The 8,986-nt window shown below is 38.4% G+C and overlaps 1 protein-coding gene across 2 annotated transcripts in view; it reads right to left on the reverse strand.

Moving 5' to 3' along the window:
* The window catches only part of galnt18b (UDP-N-acetyl-alpha-D-galactosamine:polypeptide N-acetylgalactosaminyltransferase 18b), a 78,574-nt gene extending 74,574 nt beyond the window's left edge, over positions 1–4,000 (reverse strand). Inside the window, exon 1 of one of the 2 annotated variants that reach the window (XM_024294708.2) lies at positions 3,447–3,999. In XM_024294708.2, the coding sequence (XP_024150476.1) occupies positions 3,447–3,684 (238 nt within the window). In that variant the 5' untranslated portion in view covers positions 3,685–3,999. Of the gene's footprint in view, positions 1–3,446 lie in introns of both variants that reach the window. The other variant, XM_036210231.1, reaches the window with a different exon arrangement.
* Positions 4,001–8,986: the final 4,986 nt, after the last annotated feature.

Raw genomic sequence — 8,986 nt, forward strand, 5'->3', positions numbered from 1 at the left:
CTAGTCAATACACATGTCATATGAGAGCATGTGTTTATGTAATATCTGGAATCAACAGGGTCAAAAATCCATGTAGATGATAATTTAAAAAAAGGGAAATGCTTTTTCCTTAATGGAAAAACATGCCCTGCTTAAGTGCTCAATTGACCACATATTGAAAAAAAATGTAAATTTCGTAGATTAAACATAAAAAGAATTTAAAAGCAGCGGAAATATCCTTTTCTCTTGACTTTTTGCCTTCTCCAAGCATCAAACACTCCACACAGTAGGCATGTGCAAACCTGCTCAGTCAAGAGCCCCTATAAATTTTCCATAGTTGGCTGTCCTTAACTCCTCGGCTAGTTTACACTGCTGCAGCCATGTTGTTTTGTCCAGGTAACACAGCACTTTACTTCATTACAGAGTGGAATATTTCTGTCTCACCCTGGAGGGAGAAGCTTTAGCCAGACATTTCTCTTTGCTGTCTGCGGTGAGTCAGATTGCAGTGACTGCTCCCGTCTCACAGGCAGCAGTGCTCCATGGTGTGGGCGCTGGAGTTGGCCTCCGGTGAGGTTTGACTAAGCACATGTGTGAGTAATGCAAAACAAAATTTAAAAAAATCACATTATGAATATTTTCACTTGTTTCCATTATAATAAAGAAGGCAAATGACTCTTTTTCTTTCTAGTATAGACATAAATGTTATCCCAGTGTATTCAAAACTGAGAAAAATTTATTTGAATAACAGATTGAATACTTCCTACAACTTGTACTTTCTGGGTATGCATTAATGCCACCACAAGACAGGCAAATGCTTTGTTACAACTACATTTTTGATGAAGACTTTCAGTGCCATGAGCTCAGATCATATATTATACCAGAAAAAGGCTAAAAAGCAAACCACACAATTGAGTATCAAACCCACAATAAATACAATATCTACAAGTATAAGATCTCCTGTTAAAGTTTCAATCAAAAGAAAAATTGAGTTTTTAACATGTTTTCATCATTTTTCTAGTGATTGATGACATATATGAAGAAAATTAAGATTAAAACTGCATATCTGAGTATTTCTTTATTCAAATTGTATATCAGGAGCAGACAAAAAAATTGCTTGAAGGAGCTTGTGGTTGTTACTTGGAAACTACAAGGCTGTGAGCTCCTTGCTCCGCTCCATTCCGACACATTCTCTTGCAGACATATAGATCTATTAAAGTCTTCATTTACCTCATCCAAGCTGGTATCTGGCTCAAAACTGTGCGGATGATTGCTCAGATATATTGCTCGACAGTTTTGTTGCACCAGTAATGCTAGGTTTGGGTTGTGAGGATTTGTATATTAGTGGGAGAGCGTGTAAACAAAGGGATGATGGGAAATAAGCACAGGGTGACTCTCTTTGGTCCAATTTCAATAAGGAAGAACCACTTCAGTCCCTTCTTATGTCATCGATTGGTCTCAACTCTGAGCCAGTAGCTGAAGAGCTTACTTTCTTCACGCCCATGCCTTTAAATTCAATGACGTTTTGTTGTTCCCCATTCCAGACATTGCGCCGGCCCATCGCCATCCTGTTCTCCTCATGGATCTTCGGTCCGGCTCTGTGCATCTAAACCACCATTAGTGTCTGGGCTCTGGGGTCTCTTTACTGATCCAAGGTCATCACTAGCATGCAAGATGTCTCCAGCCCAGAGCCCCACAGCCAAAAAAACTTTTGACTGTTTGTGCTTCACAATTCAAACTTTCACAATTACTGTAAATCTTTCAATCCCACTGAATTTAAGTTCTTTCCATACTCAAATTAAAGGAAGACTGGGAGGGCTTTTACTTCAAACAATGAGACTTTAAGTAGCTCCAGAAACACTTTTGACTGTGTGCAAAAATCGTTCATTTAAATATTCAACTTTATAAATAAAACCTGAGAAACTTCCTGGAATTGTTTATTTAAAAAAAAAAAAAAAGTCAGCTAAGTCTTTTGAACAGCATGTGAGCTTAAAACGGTCTTCCATTTTATCAGGCAAGCCCAGACAATATTGTTTTTGCTCCTGTCCTGAATAGTAATTTTGTTCTTACAGTTTTTTATTCCTTCAAAGGCGCTGCAATGTTGTCGCTCAAAATCTCAAGTCTCAGACATGAAGAGTTTCTGGTTCCATTTAATGTGCTCTCTGTTGTGTGGACACAGATTATGTCAGGGGGCTTGGAAACAGGTTTCCGTGCAGGACAAACACCAAAAGCAGCCAACAAAGACTGACTGTGAAAGGCCATGTTAGGAAATGAGGGCACAAGAGCTGAAAATGACGCCTGTGACGTCTCCAAACAAAACTGCCTGTCCCAGTTTTACTAGCATAGAATAAGACAATTAGCACCAGGCATTTTTTCAGTCTTTTTGTGGGAGCAAGTAGATTCTACTATTGATAATAAATGTGCATCTTCTGACAGCGTGTGAGCAAAAAAATCAGAGAATAAATGGGAATAATTTCTAGTTTATTTCCTTTAATCCTGCAAATATTCAAGAAGTAAAAGTCAGTTATGTCTGTAACTTAAACCCATCCTGCAGGTGAGTCACAGATGGTACCTCCACAAAGCTCCGCCCTTCAGATACCTAATAGTGACAAGCTGAAATGGAGACCTGCCTGCAGGAGGAATGTTTACCCAAGCTTAGCACAGAGCCTTACTGCTCTGAGAAGCATGAATGGATTTCTGTCTGCATTTTTTTTCTGTTTTCCACCAACTCTGTTCTATTTCAGATTAAGACTTGCCAAAAAAGAAAAAGAAAAAGAAAAAAAAGGCACCCCCTTCCCCCACCATTGATGACAAGAGTAGTCCTTTTAAAGACACAGAAAGAAGAAAATTAACAATGAGCGCTCATGCCTGAAGTAACTGCACGAGCAAATTAGAAGGAATCCCTGCATTCCTCAAAGTACAAGAGGATGGTGGAAATACAAGTGCAGGAAACACAGAAGAAAAGCCTTTTTGCAAGTTTTCAGCTATGTTTGTGAATAGATGCACATTTCCCACAGGGGTTCTTACTGCAAACACTCACCAATTTTGATAAATGGAAACACTTCTGCAATGCAAACTTCCATTTAATTTTAACTCAGGTTATTATTGACAAATCTCATGCATTCTGTCATTTTATTCAAATAAAAACATAACAAAACTTGTTGTAGTTACAGTGTAAGCTCGTTCTTTCGTTGTGTATAAATGACAAGGTTGCAGCCTGACTTCAGTAATCCTTCGAGGACGCGCAGGCTTTTGCTTTGTCCTACATGCAGCCCTGAAATAACCTGATCCCCAACAAAGGAACAACTCCTTAAGTCCGTCTGCAGAAAGACACCGTGCGCACACCTGACGCACCACACCTTCCATTAAAGAAGCAATAAATAAATAAAAACAGGAGCAAGGTATTATAAACTTTCTCCCCGCGAGGCGCGCTTGAAAGTGACTCCATGCGTAAAAGCGGAAAGCTTTACCTTGAATGTGCTGCTTCACCACAGTCTCCAGCCGATCCAGGCGCTCCATGATGCGGAGAGTGTCACCCCTTTTGTCAACTTCAGAGTTCCTCTCGGCTACGGGCATCGGGACCTTGATGTAAATGTTTGCGATGTAGTTAGTCACCCATCCCACATAGAGGAGGCATATGATGTTGGTCATGCCACTCAGGATCACGCATGTGGACACCAAAGTTTTTGTTCTCCTGGTGCAAGCCATGCCGACATCCCTCCATCCAAGCACAGCCCGCAGTCTGGCGTTGAAGCGCAGCGCACGGCGACAGTTGCCCGATAAAAATAACCTGCTGTGATGAAGTTATTTCCAGCCAGAGCGCAGCGGAGCGAGGAGAGCTGGAGGAGTCTGCAGATGGGTCAGCAGCCCGCGCGAGGCTGAACCGGACTGGTTTCAAATATCTACAGGTGAATGGTCTCCTGGAAGGCTGCGCTGTGGACCTCCATCTGCTCAGTTGCAATTTGAGGTTTGAGAAAAGCGGAGGAACACTGAGCATCCGGCTGCAGCCAATGGGAGGGATAATGAGGACTGACAGCCTCTCTGCTGCGCGCGTGCATGCTGCGCACTGTAGTCCAGGAAACTGAGTTTTATCCACAAGCATCCAGAACATTTCTGGATGCTTATGCAAAGACTAAAGTTGAATTTTGATCTTTTCCTATCAGATTTTTTTTCTTCAATGAACACTTTCTGGTAAAAAGAAGGCGAATCCATCAATGGACACGCCCACAACAAATGTGCCAAAATGATCAGATAAATAAATCAACTTAAAAACTAAAGAACCACCCATTTTTAATGTTATGCCACATCCTGTTTCTTTATTTTTCCTAATTTATTTCACTAAAGAATTATAAATAATTTATTTTATGTAAGCTCAATTTAGTAGCAGGGTGACCAGGGCACTTTCATGTATCATCAAACCACAATCTGATGATATATCCTGGACAGGATTTGTGGAAAGGTCAACAGTCCGTCACGTGTCTTCAGAGAGACAACCAACCACATTTAATCACCCACAGACAATATTAAACCAGCAGCTGAACATGTGTGTTGTGGAAAGAATAGTGCTTCAAAAGAAAGCTCTGAGAAAGGGGGTACGTTTTCCAAATCACATAGTTCCAGAACTGAAGTTAAAAATGTATAAAAAGTTCTGTGAACTCTGCCTACAAACTCTATTTGTAAAACATAAAGAAAAACATAAAAATGTCAGTTTTGGATCAATGTCAACACTAAATTCCAATTGGGAAAACCTGGCTGTTCTTGGGGGACGAATGAGAGGCATCAAAATAAACACTGGACAACAGTCGATATGTAAAATTATGTATGGAAAGCACCAGTCAGTACATCCATACACACACACAACCACACACTCATGCTGGCTCTGGTGCCACTGGTGCCAACCTGTAACCACCAGGAGCAATGTGGGCTTCAGTGTCTTGGTGAACCTGCAATTTTCTGATTAGAGGTTGACCACTCTACCTTTTTACCACAGCCACCCAATGGCTCAAAGATAGCCCCACCCTGTTTCCGGGGTCAAAAGAAAAAAAAAAACTTCAGCTCAGTGAGAACACCCCCAACCCTCTTGAGCTAAGGCCCGAAGAGAATAGACCAAATCCCATCCAAGCAGAACTCCCAACCCGCTCACTACCTCCAACCACGGATGCACCTTCTCCCATCACACCAGCCGCCATCAAAAGAACCCCTACACTCCCTTTCAGTAGGGTGCAGGAAACCACCCACTCACACCCAGCAGGTGACGGAGTTATAATGATGGACATAGGAGGCTGAGTTTAATGCTAAATTATTTCTTGCCAAGACTGACATTTTCTTTGATCCGACATAATCCAGCAGCAGATTTTTTTCACTGGATAACACGAGTGTTAAAGTTAGACGAGAGGAAGAAATGTCTCCAAGCACACTAAGTGAAGGTGTAGCTCAGGTTAAGTCAGTTTGACATATTCTAACATATTTTTGCCAGAATAGTTCAATAGGGTCTCAACGTTTGTAAGGAATGTTCATCTTTTGAATAATTTGGAGAGTCAATGTGGTCTTACTGTGTTTATTTATTATTTATTTATTTATTTATTTATTTTACAGCCTTTAGATTTTGGTGTTAATCATTATTTTTTCATTAATAACTAATGATTGACAAATATTATTAATGTCATACAATTTTAGAAAACACCCAAAAATAAAAGACATTTTAATTAGGGTTATAAATAGAGCAAACAAATTGTGTTTGTAGTGAGATGTGTTTCTCTTTCTGTAACAGTTGGCTTTCTTGCTTTAAATATGTGTTTTTCTGTTCTTCACTTTTCCTAACTTTTTCTTTAGACCCGAGGCAACAAGTAAGTAAACAACTTTGTTTTGTGCTTTCTTATTAAAGGCCTTAGAAGTGCCCTCTTCCTCTGTTCTGTAACCGATTTGATCAGTGCTGGAACTATATACTCATTCATCTCAGCTAACAGAGCTGCCACCGAGCCAAAAAGGGTCATTTTCTCTGGTTTGCAAAGTCTGAAAGGCTTTTGTATTTTTCACCCACAAGGATGCACTGAAATGTTTTTACTTTATTTTTTTCCTAACCGTCTTAACCCATTTACCTTCATGGAAATCAGTCTAACATTTTTTTAAAGAAATTTTAACCTCAAGTTAAATAATGTTTTTATTTATTTTTAACATGATAAACATGATGGTTTTATGATTGATACATTAATTTCAGAATGTTATGACCCCAAAGACAGGAAGGGTGCTTTAGTTATTTCAATCAAACCTTAAGGGTTTTTTTCTTTAGTTCAAAAAAATGTACTTTTTAATCTAAATTTATAAGAAAATTGGACTGTATTTCAGAGCAAACACTTCTTAGTTGTATCTTATAAAACCTAAAGTTTAATACCTGACAGGAAACACTGCTAACAATGCAAGTTCAGTTCTGTTTTATTACTTTTTGTGGTTCGTGATTCCAACGTAAAAGGCAGCAGTTAAAAATAAACCTCGCAGGTTGCAGGGATCACAATCAATGGGCGGTAATACAATGTTGTTACCATGACGACCACAACATCTGGTGCATCTTTAACCGCCCAACCTCAAAAACCTGTTGGGGTTGGATGTGTAGTTTCCTTTCATTCCAGAAAAAAGCATCACCAGTACTTTGAGGCTGGGTTGAGAGGCCTTGATGCTCCTGCTAAATGATGCACCCAGCCAGCTGTCACATTTACTTTCTTCTAGCTGATTAATTACTATGTGCAAGAGGTTACCCTGTAATCATCCGGGTAGGTCCCACAGACAAAGAAACTCTGATGGTTAAGTTGCTTCATTAGTGCAGGCAGTGGCCATTATTCAGCAAACTACACAATTAATCAGTTTCCCAACAAAGCACACAATAAGTTAGTATTTTGGAGGTTTTTCTTCTATTTGTTGGTTTGTTTACAGGTACAACAAGACTGTACTGTATGAATGCATGAATCATTTCTGTATTAGTTAATCGGTACTTATGTAATCCTCATCAAAGATGAAGACTTGGGGCTTCACTTAAATCTCACATGCAGTAACTCATTCAGAAGACAAGAGACCCAAATTTTAGGCTTGAGACTTTAAAATGTTGATTTGTTGAAATTGTATTTAAATGTTAGCATATTACTGTTACAATCTAACGATTCGCTTTTTTCTTTTTATATAAGTTTGAGGTGCAGACCTACTACATGCACATCACTGCACCCTCCAGTGGTGGTTTGAGCACAGCCTGGTTGCTGTTGAAACCATTGAAGCTTTGAATTTTGAAGATATAATGGGAGTATTTCTGGTCTGGTGCTTAATTACATTTTTGTCAAAAGTTAAAAAAAAAAGGGAGGATCCATGGCTAGCAAAAAATGCTAATTCAAAGTTGTAGTTTGTAGTAAAAACAAATTGTATTTAAACGCATACATGTCAATGAGCACCAAAGGAGTTTTGTAAAGAGCGTCTTTCAGATTAATATCTTAATTTTCATAGCTTTTTTACAAGAATGTCTTTGATTCAACATTGTAGACATTTTAAAATATTTATTTTAATTATATTATAGATCATTTTTAAGTTGTTAGTGTAGCGGTTTGTACTTTTATATAACAGTCAGAAGGCTCTGGTTCAAATCCCAGCAGGGTCTTTTCCATGTGGAGTTTGCATGTTCTCCCCATGCATTCGTGGGTTTTCTCCAGGCTCTCCAGCTTCCTCCCACACTCCAAAAACAGGCTTTATAGGTTAATTAGGTTCTTTTAAAAAAAAAGTCCTTTAGGTGTGAATGTGGGTGTGCGTGGTTGTTTGTCTCTGTGTTGCCCTACAATGGATAAACGGTCCAGGGTGTGCTCCACCTTTCCCTGACGGAAACAAGGTAAGCTTCAGCATCTCCTGATCCTGAATAGGGATTAGAAAATGCATGGATTTATATTTTATAATCAAAGAGCTCATCCAGATATGGCTTTACCCACAACTTTAAGTTTTTAGTTGTAAATTATCTGTATTAAAATATAACCATCACAAGCTTAAAAGTCACTTTTTGTACCCTACATAGATAATAGCAGATGAGAAGAAGTTAGCTACAATATTGTGAAATTCTTCTGAAATTTTGGGCACTTCCTTCTTTGTATGACTGGAGGGACAACAATGAATTATACAGACATGTATGATTTAAAAAAAAAAAGGAAATTATTGTCTCTTAGTTCACTTATTGGAGAATATTTTTTACAAAACTTACACTTTTTTCTGTTCTCCATTAAAACTTATTAAAAAACAAAAACAACCATTTATCAAAACCTAAATGTGACCCTTAAAATGTTTAAGTAACATATCACTCCTTCAAGGTTACTCCTTAAACATTTTTGCTTAAAGTTTTTGATCTGATAAATGCTCTGATTCAGAAATAAGATATTTTATTTCTCATTGAAAACTAAAAAATAAAACATTTCAAGATCCACATAGGATGACTCATTTTTGTCCAAACTTTGGACTGTTCAGCAGCTCTGAAAACTGCACATCTTTGTTGCTTTATCGTACCTTCTTTTTTTTATCTTGCTTCCTCATATTCAATTATTTTCCGAGCTACAAACAATCATTTACAGTAAATGCAAATGACTATGACTAATTAAAAGAAGTTCCTCATTAAGGAACAGGAGTGGTAATAGTTAGTTTAATGTATTTGTTCAGCTTCCCAGGACTGACAACCTTCAATACTAACTGGTGGAAGGTCAGCTGGAGCAGACAGATCATTTTAGATTTTAGTTAAAACACTTTTTAAGAAAGAAATTAAGTTTAGTTACCCTTTCATTAAAATCACTCTGTCATCTTTTGCACAACATTTTTTCTCCATGTTTTTGTCCTTTTTTTGAACGGCTTCACACAAATGGTGCAACATCAATTGACCTATGCATTTGCATCTGGTTACACCCAGCATGCTCCCCTGTACTGCAAAATGCTCTCCCGTGTACGGTCTGCAGTTTCATCAGTGGAATCTAATTTGCACTTCAAAGCCACAAAGAAAGGG

Source organism: Oryzias melastigma, linkage group LG3 (genome assembly GCF_002922805.2).
Source record: "Oryzias melastigma strain HK-1 linkage group LG3, ASM292280v2, whole genome shotgun sequence".
NCBI classification, from domain to species: Eukaryota; Metazoa; Chordata; class Actinopteri; order Beloniformes; family Adrianichthyidae; genus Oryzias; species Oryzias melastigma.